The following is an 18,173-nucleotide window of genomic DNA, read 5'->3' as shown; positions in this document are numbered from 1 at the left end:
GCTACCAGTCAAATTTTGTTAAATTCCAACAAGTGGTTATGGAGAAGAAGTCGATTGTTGACGGACAGAACCGTGGTATTCCATAAGCTCACCTTGGTCCTTTTGACTAGGTGAGCTAAAAATTCCTGATCAACTTAATTTAATATAAAGAATTGCAATTTGATTATTTATTAGACATCAGCAAATTCAAGAAACTCGTTTGAATAAACCAGTTTAGTAATTCTCCATTCACATCATCACATTTGCCCAATAAAGTGACTGTATATTCCTCACCATCATAGTAAAACTTGACATCACTGGGAACAGGCTCATAGTCTGGAGCAAATACAGGCCCTTTGTGCTCCAAGAAATTCCATTTCTGTCCGTCATCGCGTCGTTCCTCTTCCCACCTAGTGAAAAGGGAGGTAATCATGAAATATAATGCTTTACAATCAATTGGTTATTTTATGTGGTATTGCAATTTGGCAAGTTGATAATTTCACACTTGCCATAATTGAATATAGTCATGAAAATATACAAAAACCTTTCAAGTTTTTTTTACTATACTGATATATCTATTACATGGTTCAACAACATACATTTGAGTGATTATGGGCATGATTTAGATATGGTAATTTATGCCCTTGTATTGATCAATACTCACCATCTCCAGACTTCTGTTTCCTCAGTTTTCTTCTTTCCCTTCTGGGGAGACTTTTGTGGCGACTGCTTTGGTTGTTCTTTCTTCTTCTTTTTCTTTTAACATCAAAATACACACACACACACACTTATTTCAGGTTTTAATGAACCTATATAGAAACTTGCCATTCACAAATGAAATTGGTAAGCTTTGTATTATAACCAATCTTTCCTCAAATACTAAACATCAATGAAACTTAAACTACAATTCACTTGATAAGGCCAAAAAAAAAAAATATGTCTGTTTAGAGTAACCCGACAGACCATACTCCCCCCCCCATTTTTCTACAAAAAATAAAAATTAAAGTTGGGATTTTTTTTTCCTCAGATTTCGGTTCCGGCCATTACTTTAGAATGAAAGACTCTGAAAAAAAAAACCTACCGACCCTATTTTTTTGCCAATGTAACCCTAAACAGACATTTTTTTTCTGGCCTTATATAAAGGTTGAGATTTAAAACAAAGAGAAGATTGCAATAAGTAGCCATTGCTGTGAAACATACCAACGGTTTTTCATCCTCAGATTCTGGCTCAGACTTTCTCTTTTTAGCAGGTTTCTCTTCTTTTATGGGTTTCTCTGGTTTGCTTTCTTTTTTCCCCTTCTTCATCCTTCAATAAAAAAATCATGACAAATGGATAGAGAACAATTAATTTTTCTTTCGTTCATTTTTATAAGCAAAAATAAATTTTCGAGACTCGTGTGGAGTCTCACAAGTCCTAGTTTTATGTTATTCCTGTAGATTCTTAAAAAAATTTCAGATAACACATCAAACAAATTTTGAAAATTGATGTTTTAGACTCAGCTGAAAAATCCCACAAAAAATCAAGAACAGCTAAACCAGATTGAGAAAATACATAAACATATCAAGTTCATTTAGCAAAATTTAGGTAGATCTTCTATATATATATAGGATACCTTGAAGATAGAGGTACATCTTCATCATCAGATTCCTCTTCCAGTGCCCTCTTTGGAGCAGGTTTAGGTGTTTTTTCCATCCTTTTAGACTGCGAAAAGCATCAAAATCAATAATACAAGAACTCATATGTATCAAAAAGAAATGAATAATTTCACTGATACTTCTGTCTTAAATTTTTCTTTCCCTTTAATCATACCAAATTTTGAGGACTCACAAGTTTTGTTTGTCAAGATCATTGTACAACCCATAAAGTTCAATGAATTACAAGTAAACCAGGCAATATATTTGCCGGGACCAATAAACCTTTTAATACCATATCTTCATGAGAGAAGCTTCATAAAAAGCATGAATGTTATTCTAAATTGAAAAGTAAACTTTTAAAGAGGTTAAGAGCTAAAAATAGCTTTAGTAACAAAAAATCAATCGATTATTAAAAACATGAAATAGGCAGGCCAGTCTTACCAGTGGCACATCATCGTCACTCATTGGTTCGTCCTTTACACACTTTTCCGGAGACGACTTCACAGGAGATTTTTTTGGAGACTCAGGTTCTTTCTTTACAGGAGACTGGGGCTCATTTTTAACTGCTTTTGGAGGCGAGGATTCAGATCCCTCAGGCTTCTCTGAACTGCTGGAGTGCTCCTTTGATTTGCTCGAAGAGCTATGCTTGTCCTTCGAGTGACTGCTTGAAGAGCCATGCTTGCTGCTGCCAGAGCCATCTTTATGTTTGCTTGAACTATCTCTATGCTTGCTGCTGCTGCTGTGGCCATCTCGGTGTTTGCTACTACTATGACTTGAACCATCTTTGTGTTTGCTGCTGCTGTGACTTGATCCATCTCTATGTTTGCTGCTGGACGAGCTTGAATGATGTCCATCTCTGTGTTTACTAGAAGAGCTCCCTTCCCTGTGCTTGCTAGACGAGGAGGAGCTTCCATGTTTACTTGATGAAGAACTGCCATCCTTGTGCTTGCTGGAGGAGTTTGAACTGTGCTTGCTGGAACTTGAGGAATGATGAGAACTTCCATGCTTACTGGAACTTGAACTTCCATGTTTGCTGCTCGAGCTTGAGTGGTGCTTAGAGCTGGAGGAACCGTGTTTGGAAGAGGAGGAATGGTGCTTAGATGAACTGGAACTATGTTTGGATTCTTTAGACGAGCTCTCCTTTGGAGAAGCATGACCGTTCTGTTCTATATGGTTACTCATGTCACCGTTCTCTTGGAGCTTTGCTTTCATCTCAGCAACTAAAACAGATTACAATGAACCTTTCTAAATCTTTAAAAAGTACTGAACACAACAAAACTTTCAGAAAAGTTTCTAGAACTTCAGTAAAACAGCTGTAGCATTTTTTTTAAATCTTACCATTGTATTAATTGGTACTAAGTTTATCTGTAAATATTCTGTCTCAGATTTGTCTGCATTTGCTGGTAGGTATTGATTGTTACATCATCACAATCTATACCTACCTGCAAGGGCAAATAACTCTGTAATATGCAAAAAACAGAGTAGGAGATTCGGATGTTTCAATAATTGTAAATACAGGCTCAATATTTCTGTATTTGTATTATTAGAAGTACTATGCTAATTTTAGCCCACACCAAATAAATCAGTAATTCGTTGAGAAAAAAGTGAAAAATTAATTGCAGCGCACCTTCAAAAAAATCGACAAATTCAGATTTTTTTCAGACATTTCCATACTGTTATAATTAAATCCGCCAATCCTAGACATATCTACATACATACATATGTAAATGGAAAGGAAATTATTTTTCCAGAATTTTTGTGTAAATCTTAAATTTTAGACTAAATGTTGGTACAATGATAAAATTAATAATACTAAATAAATTTAAATCGATAAATATTTAATTTCAATTTTTTTCCCCTTTACTTTTTTTTCTCTTTATATATTTTGATTATTACTGTATAAACAGGTCTGAACTTTTCTAAAATTAGTAGGTATGTTGAAATGAAAATTAAGTTTATTGCTTCATTATACATAATTGTGAAAAATGTTAAACTGTTGAATGTTAATTCAATGAATTAAACAGATATATTAAAAAGAATAAGGGTATAATAGGATTGAAATACAGGCATCTTCATCAATGAAATTAGATCTTTCCTGCAAATCATGGATTGTCATGATTTAAGATCAGTTAGTTCCAAATCAAAGTTGTGACCTAGAGCTAGTCTGGTTTTTTTCTTCATTTTGATATGAACAGGAGCTCAGTTGAATCATTTTACTTTTTTTTTCCCTCTAATTTTTTAAATACCGGGTAATATTGCTTTTTAGTTGTTTTTATCAATGAAAGGGTGCAAAATTAATATAATTATAATTAATTCAATGCAAATATTTTGAAATGTGAAAAAAAAAAAAAAAAATTAGCGCTGGCATGACAATTAGATCTCTTTGCCTCTGAAAATCTGAAAATGGATATTTTATTAAAGATGCTCCATCGCTGATCAAAAACAGAAGCAGACGATTTAGTATTTTTCTACAGTTACAAAAGTTACTTAATTACTTTACACCATAACCACCATTGAAAAGTTTGAGCATCTTTAAAAAATAGAAAATTTCGCTCGCCCGCTCGCTCCCAATATTTTTCCTTAGTTCCTGAAAACAGATTTATTTGGTGTGGCCTTATGATAATAAACACTGAAATAATGAGTTTTTTCCAACCAGTGGTTTGGTTTGATAAACTTAACATTCTCCTAGCAGGTACGGCTATTTTAAGGACATGCCAGGTGTGTTGGTAGAGGAAAATTTTCTGGAGAAAAATCACCAGCTCACAGTCAAATTTTTACCTGGCAAGTGCCTCACTTAAAAACAAAATATACAAATGTAACTCTGGTCAATACTAGCCACAATATACCACACCGCTAGGGAGAATTTCTCTTTAGCTGGATCGGTTGAGCAGCAGACTAGTAATCCAGAGGTACCGAGTTTGATCCCTGGCGGAGGCAGAGGCAAGTCATTATGTTATTCAAATTAATTCACCTGCCTTTGCAAAATATTTATATTTTTATTTCTTGTGTGTGTTAAATATTAAACCCATATATATATATATAGAGAGAGACCTTATCCTCAATTTTTCATTATCATTTAAAGCCACACTACACTATACCGTATTTCACCGCAAATAAGACCCCCCTCCCAGAGAAGAAATAAAGGTCAAAAGTGGTGGGGGGTCTTATTTGCGGACAGCCCGCCTGATAACATCGATCTATGAGGTCGCCATCTTGGATTTTTTAATTTCCTGTCATTGTTGTAACAGTCGTATGACAGAATGGTAATAGCAAGATGTTAAAGTATTTATAATAATAATGAAGACGTATGAGTAAAATTAAATCAAATAGTATGACAAATTAAAATATAAACAATACTAGGGAAGTTGTAACGTAAGTCTGAAAGGGAAACGGACATTTATGCAAGAGTCACGTGGACATTTACCAATGAATCAAAACGAAGAAACAGTATCATAAGCAATGTCATTTTATTCCAGAAGTTTTAATAATCGTATCTAGTTATTTAGAAATATTCAAATTCGGTTATTGTTAACGAAACACGTGAATCAATCGCCGTGAATCGGAAGGACGATCGCCGTTCAGACTCAGGCCTAAAATTCACTGCAAACGTTTACATATCAAATTCGTTCATAAACAGAAGAATTTACGTACATTTGTCCCAACCAAATGAGCAAACGATCGTGATTTAACTTCAACGTGCCGACATGCACTGATGCAGTTGTTTGTAACATCGTACACACGTGTAGGAAAATGGCGCCGGGTTGAAGCCATACTTTCACATTTTCACACCGGGTCGTGTTTGGGAAATTGATCGGTATTGCTATTGATACGAAGATAGTTTGATAATATTTCAGATATTAATCCAAGTATTAACTGCATTAAAACATCGTAGCAAGTATTTTTGTATCTAGAGTAAAATACGAAACTTTGCGGCTAATCATATAATACTGACTGCGTAAACAAAACATGGCGGCCGAAAAGTAAAGCATGGTTTCTCCAACTGATCATGAACTACAGGTACGTTACGTTCACAAATAAACATATTTGAAACTGTAAATGCCTGAAGTAAATGTTTTTGGTAATGATTGTATTGAGTTAGAATCCACGACTGCAGAAACGATCTGCATCAATGACGAATATCTTTGCCGATTCATGTAAAAAATGACAAGCCGTACGAACACTAATACGTGTTGATCATGCCGATATGAAGCATTCATGGAAACATATATCGGCGTATTTTGTTGAAAATAACCTCCAATTAAACATGAGCACTGTCCACAATTCGTAGTTATTGATAATTAAATTAAATCACCCGTGAATTAACTTTAATTAAATGACAAAAATAACAAGCACACAAACAGTTGTTTACTACGTGATTTTTCTATGCCAATAAAACAAACAAAAAGAAGTTCCGATGCAAAGTCATTTTGGTGATATTTTTAATTACTCCATTGCTCAAATCCATCATCCAGTAAACTGAAAAATAGGTGGGGGGTCTTATTTGCAGACATCCCCCCCCTAAGTCTGAAAATGTGTCAAAATAGGTGGGGGGTTCTTATTTGCGGGAGGGGTCTTATTTGCGGTGAAATACGGTACGTAACTATCAAAAAAAATTCAAGTTGAATTCGACCCCGATATTGTTAATATTTGTAGATGTAGTTGAAACTAAGTTATATGAAAGAACATTCATAATGATTTCTTAATAACTTTGGTACAGCAGTTTTTGAAAGTCGATACTTGTAAACATGCTTTCATTTTAAACTGGTCGCCATAGAAGTCAAGATTTTTTGCTGGAACAGAAGTCAGAAAGTTCATGACCTGTTCCCGGAACAGTTCGGCCAGACGTTCCGTAGTTACGTTGGTAGTCACATGACGCTCTCTGCAACTTTGTTACAATGTCGGCTAACTTTGGTTTGTTTAACTAAATGGGACCCACCTAGCGATGTTCAATATTTATTTGATTTTTATCAAAAATTTTCGAATCATTATCGTTCATCTTGACTTCTATTTAGTCCTGTCTCTACATAATTTACAACAGGGTTTTGTTTTTAACATTCTTCTAAATCACGAAAAAAATAAGACAGCTATGGATATTGGGACTTTAAAATAAATCCTCAATATTCATGGTCAATTTTTTTTTCCAAAACTAGATTATGTCTTCAATAAAAAATGTTTATTAGACTAGAATACATATTACATCAATAAAAATGTTGGAAAATAAATTTAACAAGTTTAATTAAGCATTTGAATAATAGGTAAACCATAAGCCTTAATTATATCTTAGATTTCACATATATTTAAAGAGGTAGTGTAATGTGGAAGCAAACCTTAAATAAAATCATTGATTAACCATAAAAAATACTATAACACGAAGCAAAAAATTTTCCGGTGCGTCATTTCACATATAAAAGGCGTAAAAGTAATCTCCGTTCAAAAACATACCTTTAGAATTTTCAACTTTAGGGAATTCCCCTTTTTACCGGAAGTGACGTATTGTGAGCAACAGATTACGTCTGCTGTGTTGTGACAACACGGTGGCTTCGTGCTCGATACGTATCAATTTGAAAACATTGCATTATAACTCATCGCCTCTTTATATTTGAATTTATCTTTTTACGTACGTATACAGTTTTTTGTATTCCTAAGCTGAAGTTTTTTTCCTGTAAATGTGATAAAAATGGCAAGTTTTCGGCACAAAGGATGACGGTGCATTGTTGCAGCAGGCTGCAGCGGTATCAGGACATCTCGCACTTGGAGACCTCGGTACTTGGGTTTTTTTCACCTCGACATTTTCCCGATATCTCGGTACTTGTCGGTATCTTTGTCGGTATAATGATATAAAGATACATCATTGGCCTAATCTTTAATGCCTCAACTATAAATCCTTGTTATATGAAATACTGCAGTAGATTCTACCCCTTTTATAATTTACAGAATACGAACATAAATTGTAAAAATTAAGATTGATTATAATTTTCGACACTTGTTTATACATGTACAAGAATAGTTCTCTTTTCTTTTAAAACTCTAACCAACGACGAAGATCTAAATCTTATGTCATAAACACACGTGTTCCATGGTACAATAATAATGTACATTGTAGTTCAGACTTCCGAATGTGTCAATTTACGATATATTTATACATATAAATATTCATTAACAACCTTAATGCATGTTATCATTTTTCTTTCAAGTCGGTTAATTATAAGCTCTGCAGTTATCTTTCATATCATACAATAATTAGTTTACGGCAAATTAAATCCTTAAAAGTATCTGTCAGTGATTAATGGTAAAAGATACATGGAATGTAAATTATGCTGTCGACAGACTTTTGAAGCGTGTAGTAACTTACAAAATATCGACTTAATCCCGATCTTAAGTACTAGTTAATCGGTAAGAGAATGAAATATGCTTCAATTTCTTGATTTCAGCATTTTTGAAGATGACCTCTGACAAGTGGTATTTTTTTCTCTATCAAAAACAAGAGAAGACGACTTTACACTTAGTATTACAAAAGTTACTTGCTTTACATCATTACCACCATTGAAAAGTTTGAGCTTCTAATTTTACTTCAAGATAAAGATATAAAAAAAAAATAATTGCATCCCGAAAAAATCTGTGGCACTATGTCCTATATGCAATGAAGTACTGAATACGTATGCACCAAATCAAATTAATTTATCATTTGTGTTAATTAGATACATGTTTATACATACGCGATTAAACACCAATTATAGTTCAAATGGTGAGTATCGTTTATACTCTGTCGGCGGTGGAGCATCTTGAATAAATTGGCTGTAATTTATTTTTCTGATATTCACAACTGGAATATTTGCAATATATTGATCATCGTATCGCTATAAGTCTATAACAACCTGTCATTTGACACGAACACATGCATTTTTATGTAATAAATCTTGTACCGAAGTACATGGATATGTTGGTTTTTTTTTTTTTTTTTTTTTTGCGGGAGGTCGCCGTAGATCTAGAGGCCCCGCCCCCGCCATAGCATTGGCTACAAGCCTCGATGTTCACGTGTCAGTCAATTATAATTACCAACTGATTGACGAGGTGTGTTCCATTGGTTACTGAATCATTTATTTCTGCAACCAAACCGAAGCATATGATATGAAATGTGTCGCTATACAGAAATCTTCAAGTTTATGTTGCAAAAAACTTTAATTTACGTTCCGGGACTTGTATTTTGCATAACCAGAATAAAATACCTATCACTGTAAAATCTACTAAATTTGATGTATACGCCGTAAACTCCCTATGAACGGAGTATATAGTGAACAGCTAACTTTAATTTGATTGCTGTAAAATCTTGCGATATTGGAAATTAAAGCTCAGATATGTCAATGTCTGAGGCACGTTCATGTCTTCTCAGTAACAACTTACAAATGTACCTAGCTTCAGTTAACATTTTATGCAGAGAGAACGTGGTAAACTTTCTTGTACATATATGTTTGTGGTTAAAAAAACTGAAAAGTTACGTGTATTTGGCCTATGACATTGTCGAAATCAATTCTTTACGTTTGCAAATTGCAATTAATTGTAAAATCAGATTTCCTGGTATTGTATAATTTTTTTAATATATTTCATGCCTTTTGACATATTTTTAGTTGATTGTCACAGTTTCGTTATTTAACCAAATTTAATTAAATTCCGTATGATCGTAGATAAAAATTTGCAGATTCCATAATAATGGTATGATTTTCCGTGGTCTATTTAATTTATATTTTAAAGGTACATGCATTTTTATCGCCAGCGGAACATGATATTGACGTCAATTTTTTGTTAAGCACTAACACAGAATTTATGGAAAATTCGTTGAAAAACGAACGTGAAATTCGACTGAAAATTAGTCAAAATGCATTAAATATCATATATAAGAAAAGTATCAATAATATACTAAAACGAACATTCTTAAAAGTGTGCAATATAGCGATTCCCCCTAATAAAAAGCTATTCCTTCGTTGGCGGTACCGCCAGGTGGTCGCTCTCACTGCCTTGAATGTTGCTCATATGACGTCACAATGCTTCGAAGCCAAACCGGAAGTCGCATTGATTGTTTTTCAAACAGGTGCAAATGGGCAAATTTCGATCTTAAATATCTCGAAGATTTCTAGATCGATTTTCATAATTATTTTTTTGTTTTTGTTGGATTAAAATTTTCTTTCTGAATAAAGGAAGGAACATTTCCATTACACTACCTCTTTAACTTAATAACTTTATTATAACTGTTAGGCTTAATGCCTTTTAACTGTTCAAGATAAAATTCCCGGGAGAAATAAATTTAAATGTTACAACTTAAACATTATTTATCAAAAACCTAATATGGTAATACAAGTAACGCCATAAAATTAAAAGTAGGACTAAATCTTTAAAGAAACCCTTTACCTACTCTGTAATAGGCATATGCGAGACAGTACCGGTATACGCACTCAAGCGGAACCTCTTCAACACTAATAACAGTTCTATGCCCGATAAATGACAGAAATTTTAATTTAAGTGATTATTTCAATGAATTGATATTCATACTGAGAACACATCGATTTCATATCTACAAGGAGACAAATTCAGAATTGTTTTACAGTCAGAACTAATCCGAAAGTGCTCCAGCTGATCGACTCGGCTCAGCCACAACCATGTTGGACTTAGTCTCTCGGCGCATAAAAATGGCTAACTCGCCGCCTCGACTAATTTCACTCACCATGTTTGCTACTGTCTAGGCCATCCACGTGATTCTGGAAAATAAATAAACATTTCAAGTAACCAATCTATGAATTTTTTTAATAATATTAATAAATCGTATGCTGAGTAGATAATACAAGGAACTCAAAATCGAGCAAATTTTACAAGATCCCAGTTGGACTTAGAAAATTTTTCAGCCATCTTGACTTTGTCGTTTTCAGGGTCCTTTGTTAGCCGATATTTCCCAGTAACAAACGACAAATATAACTCTTATCAGTAAAATTTTACCATCACAAAATAAACAGAAGGATAAATTACGTACCTCCGTGGCACTAGAAGTGAAATCATCCCCTGCGGAATCCATTTCCACAATTTTTTGTACGGCTTTCAGTGGGCCACGTTATGGCGGAGATTTTGCTGAAACGGCTAAGTCCGCACTGACGATTAATGCGCATGCGTCGGTGACCTCACATTGCCTACATTGCATCTATTGGCTGATCAAAAGACATGTTGTAAACATCCTGTGTAGAAAGCACGTGTCTCATATAGTCGCAAAAATACAAATGAAAACGCATAAGGACATTAAAAAGTGTTATAAAAGAATCCAATAGAGGATAGAACACAATTTTCAATATGTTGGCTAAAATGGTTGAAAATCCGAATTTTTTATACAAAATCTGTTAATCTCATGGATAGAAAAAATATCAACAATGCATTCATAAAATAAATACATGTATGTTTTATTGAATGCATCCGAATTTCTCGTAAAGTGTTATTTGTAAACATTGACACATGATCATGGGGAATGTCAAGGAAGTCTGCCAAAGTTTACAGGAATTCATACGCACCGAATCGGGTCACGTTCTGCACTCACATTAAAGTTATTGGGAAATATCCACAGGAGTTTGACGTTCTGTCAGTAATACATAGTATATATATATATATATATATATATATATATATATATATATAATACCCCTATATAGTATATAGGGGTATTTTTTATATATATTTATACTATATATTATTGACAGAACGTCAAACTCCTGTGGTTTATCGATACATAAACAGTGTCATTTGTAAGTATGTTTTTAATGATGATGATACAACGTTACTTACCAAACATCTTCAATATTGATTCATATATGTTGTTCCATAAATTCACATTTTAACTCCCAAGTAAGTTCTGCCTTGGTAAACACTATGATGTACATGTACATTTGTATAAGATTATGGTTTAAAACTGTAAAGAACGTAGGCTTTTCCTGATATAAGGTTCGATCTTTATACAATTGCATGATATTGTACTTATAAAAAAAACCTGACGAATTTTATAATAAGTAACAATCAAACTGTCTACGTAGGAGCCAATCAGTAGATTCGAGTGAATGTCACTCAATCAGATATAAAAACTGGTCAGAGTCAACGTTCAACTCACCCAACTCATTCGCCTGTGACACTAATTAAACAGGGCAATTATATTTACCGGTATGTGCTGTCCTTCTCAGCAACTGTCACAAATCATTTACACCGAATGTGTGTTAACCGCGCCATCTTGATCTACATGCCCCTAATTAGTAGCAGTTTTGATGGACATGATATTTACAACCATACGAGTACATATATTTATGTCGACAAGACAAAATAAATATTGGAAAATACATAAAATAGATATACAGTAAAACGGACATGTAATTGTTCTAACAATAGGCCTAGCTACAGACTCATCTGTTACTAATACATAATACATTAGATAATGACATTTTAATGGTGTCAATCAAACTTATTGAAATAGCTACATCTATGCATAACCATTACAACTATTTTGCAACATTTGGTAATAAAACATTCGAAAGTCATTCAGTTTTTATGATAACCTATACAAGTATCTGGAGTGGAGTGTAACTTGAAATAGCCAAGAGATGATTTTTTTTCTCACTTGTAATAGTTGAAGTTTATACAGATTGCATTTTCAATAAGTCACCTCGCTCTCAGAATACCAGTGAATCGCTAGAGAGAGGATTACGATGTCATAATTTACTGGCGAGAGGGTATACATGTAGCTAAATATAAATTTACCCGATGTACATATGCATCCACATTATTTCAAATCTGGCTACACCCCTGACCTTAGACTTTTGGTAACCTCATAAAAAGTCACAAAAAGTTCCACATACATGATGTAATTCTATTGACAATTAAACACTACATATATAAAGGCAAATTTTAGAAATTGATCTTAACCTAACCAGTTAAAAAAACCCATTAAATTTGAGCTAAGAGCACATAAAAATCTTATTTCTACCATTGACAACTATGCAGATTCAGATAATTACTCAAATAAACGAATGGTAACAGTAATGAAAAATATAAATTAGAATAAAACTTTTTTTATTTTTGTATACACGTAGCTAACTGACATTACTTGCCAACATTGTCTCTTGTTGCGTATGTCCTTATTGTTTTGTTGTTGTGTGTGTATGTTTTTTTTGTGTGTGTTTTTTTTGTTCTCCATTGTATGTATCTTTGTTTTTCTAATATCGTCTGTTTGTCGTAAATGTATATACATTTAATCAACCATCAAATTCAAATTACATAATTTCACATCTGATCAAGACTCTGACAACAGACAGTATATTTTTGTTGTTGTTATTATCATTTTTGGTTGTTAGATTGTCTTTTTCTCCAATTCTGTGCTGTTTTTGTATGTCTTGTAATATATTTTGAAAATGAATAGAAAATCAGTTAAAATAATGTTTTGTTCAATATATAATATTTCACTATGATAACTTTATGTAGTTACCAAGATGATACATGTTATTATCTCCCATATTATGTCGAATCTATATTATATAGCCTACATGTACTAAAATAGCTACAACGCATTATGTATACAGCATATGTCATTCTGGACGTTGAACAGAAATAGAAGTAGTAGTAGGCGTAATAGTAGTAGTAATTGGAGCTTATCCAAGATACATTAGACCTCTGATCCCACCCAGCACATGTGGTGGTTTTATTCACGAGTTACTCCCCCTTAGCTAACTTTATCAGTTGCATTATATATGAAAAGATATGACAGATCTAAAGTAATTTTGGCGATCATATTGAAAATGTGAGCTTCCTAGAGAGGCGAAATTTCACTTTATTTACTTCAAAATGTTCACCTCATTTCACTAGTGCGACGACCTATTTAGCTCCCCCTAGTTCATTTCTGCTGTAAATCTTTTGAAGGTTCACTGTGCTGTGTGTTACTATTTCTATTTTTCAAAGAGAACACTGGTTATAAAACACTGGTTATAAGACACCAATTTGCTGAAATTTATTGACATACATTTGTCGTGTAAGTGTGTGTGTGTGTGTGTGGTCAAACAGTGCAATTCCGGTATTTAAGCAACGTTTTTATTCACAAAACATGTAGGTCAAAACTAAATACACCAACATATGATTTTATCCAACGCCATCAAGGTAAATTCGCGAAAAATAATCTCCGCGAATTAATATCATTGACAATTTTTGCACAATTATCTTCAAGCAAATTTCCGTTCAATTTTAAATCAGCCAAACTTGATTTCTGCGAAAATGTTTTGAAACAGAAATGGCGGAATTTAGTAGCCGCGAAAGAAAGTTGGTTAACATTATATATGATCCTAAATTAAACTTAAAGTTGTACGGTTCACAACTTTCGCTCCTTTTGTCATAATGAAAACTGTTTTATAAAAGTGTTATACATATTTTCAGTCACCGTCTGTCTGAGGTTTAAACTTTCTAATCTTACCACTTTTTATAAAGTTGCAGCACTAGAAGTATTCTTAATTATAAAAGTAAAATATATTTTTAGCGTTTACACGTGAAAAATAGACTCGAAACGAACATCGTCGCCACAATCTCGGAGAAACACGAGAGTTGTGAAACCAAAACAAAATGTCAACAATTTTTCAAAAACAAAACACGTGGTCGACCTCACCAGACTGGATCATTACAATATTTGATACACACAATATTTTTCGACAATGTATGAATTGAATGTTTCAAATACTCATTCTGTGGACATATACTAGCAAGATTTGCTCATATAAGCTAGAAGGAAAACGTAAACATCTGGCTCACCACGTGCAGGTCGTGTCGACGTCAGTCACTTGATACGATTCGGAATCCGACAAAACTCGAAGTCACTGAACATGGCGGTGATTGAAGGCGCTTTATTCAAAACCAGGAATCTATAATCCCCAGATTTCGGCTCATTTATAGGCCGGCATATGCTTTTGGGGAGCTAAATCATCAAGTTACATGTCCATGTTCAAATGGTTAGGGTTAGGGTTTCGTTACAGTGAAATTAGCTTGAAATACAAGTTTAACCCACAGGGATAGGAGAATTGGTTACAGATTATATAATCATGGACTCACCAGAGTGCCCTAAGACCATTTTTAGGCGTTTTAGAGGTCTAGATGAAAAAACGATAAAAATCATACTCTACACGGTACTATATATGAGAAGGGTGGAAACTAACAGACTCAAAATTTCTAACCCGCCTACATTTAGCGGCTATAAAAACACATTTCTAGCACATCTTCATAAAAACGGCTACTACCGTTGGAACGAGCGATAACTTTCCTTTCAAAATCATCCTACATATCTATACAAAGTGCCGTCATTAAGACAATATAAGCCCCATTATGACAAACATCTTGAAAATCAGATAATAAAAATTCACACTGTCGGTGTGGACGATATATCATATGCATGAGGGAAGCTTCGGCAGCAATCTCATTGGCCGGCTATAAAAAGTCCACAGATGTATATGTTTGAATAGTAACGGCGAAATCCATATATAAATGCACAACGTCCCGAAAAGAGGCTTTATAGAGATATAATACAACCGACAAGAATTACTCATGATAAAAAAATCAAAATTATCCCCCCTTGGCATAATAGTCCAGAGTCAACAAGGTTGCAAGGTGGTATACGGCTAAGGAAGAGGAATGGTCACAATACTTACCATTGGCATAGTCCAAAGTCGGAATGGTTTGCATTCTAGTAATACCTCCACTTTGCACAGTCAAGAGTCGGAAAGGTTTCTTGGCATAGTCCGGAGTCTGAAATGTGATATATGACTGAAGAAGAAATATGTTATAATACCTCCCCTTGGCTTAGTCCGGAGTGCGAAATGATGTACATACGGCTGAGGAAGAAGTCATAATACATCCCCTTTGCATTTTCCGAAAGGTTGCTTTTACGGCAGAGGAAGAGATTTGGTTATTTTACCTCCATTTGGCACAGCACCGAATCTGAAATGGGATTACAATATGAAATAATATGTAATAAGACTGATAAAGGGTCATAATACCTCCCATTGGCATAGTCCAGAACTTCTGTGAAAAAAAGTTTACAAACTATTGAGTTTGAAAACTCTTTTTTTCATTGCCATATGAGATTTAAAAAATAGTGATAACAATGTTTATAATTAATTTTTCAGACTACTCGATTAAATAAAATACATTTTATTGTGTGAATCAAATGTTTTTTCAAAGGATTTTTTTTTCAAAATTAATACACAACGTCAATTGCCCTATTTTTCAAAATTAATACACAACGTCAATTGCCCTATTGTAACATCTTAATAACTTCGGGATTTCGCCCTATTCTTGGAAGTTTTCATAGAGGTAAAACTAATTTTGATTTTCATACTTAATCTGATTTTCTGGCTGGAGTATTCTTTTTTCGTACCCCTATGAGAAAATAGGAAAATTACGCGAAAGACCATCATTAAAAAAAAGAATTTGCAAATCAGAAAGTCAGAAATTAAAAATAATCATTCCTGAATGAGGAAAAAAATTAAAATCGAAAATGACACTTTGTAAATATTCATTTGTGCTTTTTTTTAGTATTAGAAAGGAAATTGTGATATTTAACGTTATTATTGTTAATGGATTTGGTACCTAATACATATATATATAAAATGACGTGACATAAGGATTTCGTAGACAGTGGGAAAAACTGGCGGCCACCGTTGGATTTTCGTGATTTCTTCTGACGACAGATTCTTCTTAAATGTAGGTTGTAATGGTGTTCATTTCATTTTAAATTTTATGGAACAAGTCTTAGAAGTTTGTAATTTTGCGAGCCTTGGAGAGCAAAAATTAAAACTTCAAGACAAGTTTCATGTTTCATATGAAATGAACACCATTACAACCTACATTTAAGAAGAATCTCTCGTCAGAAGAAATCACGAAAATCCAACGGTGGCCGCCAGTTTTTCCCACTGTCTACGAAATCCTTAGGTCACGTCATTTTTCCTAACGTCCTTTTATTATTTCTGTCGTGACACAATGAATTTCCAGCCAATGAAAATCGCTCCAGGTCATATTACACTAGTGACATATGCAAAAATACTTCACGGATGAAATCATTTGGAATCATAGATTGAATTGCTGTTTAACCCTGCTGATCTTTTTTCTGGACTTATGTTAAGTCCGATTCTGAGGATATGTCAAGTTTTGCCAACACTAATTATGTATAAGCAAGCATTATCTTAATCAAAAGAAAAAATACATATTATACGGTATTTAATGTGTGTGTAGGATTTGCTTAAAAAGTACACCTTGGTTATGATATCACTAGTGGTATTGATGTTTGGTCGGTAAAATGCTTGGAGCTAATTCGAATAACCCAACAAAGTCATCTAAACGTGAAAACATTATTTGTAGCATTTTTGTAGTTGATCTGATTTTCTATATATTTTTTGCAGGAATATCTAGCATATTGAAGCATTCTAAATAAAGAGGAATTGAATTTGAAGTTTTATTTTGAAATTTGAATTAATTTCAAATCTGATTATATATTTGAATATTTTTTCTATCTTTTCACAATAGAAACTGATAGAGATAAACAGTCTTAAATTTCTTATATTCCTGTCTGGCTATGATATATTTCAGCAATAATACCACAAGATCGCAAATTGTTGTCGGAGGAAGCAATACAATACCAGAGTTAACTCTCTTGTACTAGAGTCCGTCAGGCTTTCTAAACATTTCACCATTGTCACTTGCTATTGTTATAGAACACACTTCATTTTCTTTATTGATTTCAAACAAAGATTTTGTATAGAATCAGAAAACTGTTTGTTTTACCTAGTGTATGTAGTTGCATTAATGAAAGATGAATAAACTTGATAGACCATTCATACCTGACCATATTAATATTTTATCTAAGAGCATTAAAGGTTGTTGTTACATGTATTTATAATTGAGAAAAAAGTTTGATAGCAACAGAGCAGGAATGGAAACAACACGCTGTCTTTAGAAACATAGACTAGAAAACATATACAAAATGCATTATCAAACTACCAAAGGTATAGCAACACAATGGGTTTAATATCGACATCGTATAACCCCACTTGAATGCTTACCCGAAAACTATTAATATTTCTGGAAATAAAAGTTATAATATCAGTAATACAGAAATTGAAACCATTGAACACAAATTTATGAAATGTAATGTAAAAATCCTTTCAAATATGGCAAGGTACATTTGTATGAAAAGAGAAATTTATGAAAAAACTGACAATATTGTGGAATTTAAATTAGAAACAATACTCTTTGGTTAAACAAAAAAAAAGTTCAATACCACTCAATTTCATTATCATTTATATGAAGAGCAACACATTTGCTGTATCTAGGAAGAACAAAGCAAAAATAGAGAGAGTTTGAGTGAGGTTTTGTATACCAAATATGACGTTGAAAAAAAAGTTAATTAAAATTGGATGAATTGGAAAGATATGTTTGACCAGTAATTGATATATACCAATCAACTGTATGGATGCTGTGTATGTTAATATGTATGATTTTGGTCTTGTTTGGTT

General features: G+C 33.3%; 1 protein-coding gene across 3 annotated transcripts in view; it reads right to left on the bottom strand.

Moving 5' to 3' along the window:
• Positions 1–18,173, bottom strand: part of LOC138315973 (DNA topoisomerase I, mitochondrial-like) — a 44,225-nt gene that overhangs the window by 15,291 nt on the left and 10,761 nt on the right. For 2 of the 3 annotated variants that reach the window (XM_069257411.1, XM_069257412.1), the window contains exons 2-9: positions 15,312–15,600; positions 10,634–10,832; positions 10,331–10,364; positions 2,056–2,834; positions 1,593–1,681; positions 1,180–1,285; positions 644–735; positions 274–389 (exon numbers count right to left, since the gene is read on the bottom strand). In XM_069257411.1, the coding sequence (XP_069113512.1) occupies positions 274–389; positions 644–735; positions 1,180–1,285; positions 1,593–1,681; positions 2,056–2,834; positions 10,331–10,364; positions 10,634–10,675 (1,258 nt within the window). In that variant the 5' untranslated portion in view covers positions 10,676–10,832; positions 15,312–15,600. Of the gene's footprint in view, positions 1–273; positions 390–643; positions 736–1,179; positions 1,286–1,592; positions 1,682–2,055; positions 2,835–10,330; positions 10,365–10,633; positions 11,186–15,311; positions 15,601–18,173 lie in introns of those variants that run through there. The other variant, XM_069257413.1, reaches the window with a different exon arrangement.

This window comes from Argopecten irradians, chromosome 2, assembly GCF_041381155.1.
Source record: "Argopecten irradians isolate NY chromosome 2, Ai_NY, whole genome shotgun sequence".
NCBI classification, from domain to species: domain Eukaryota; kingdom Metazoa; phylum Mollusca; class Bivalvia; order Pectinida; family Pectinidae; genus Argopecten; species Argopecten irradians.
Note: the sequence above shows the minus strand (reverse complement) of the source record. Positions and strands in the feature narration are given on the sequence as shown.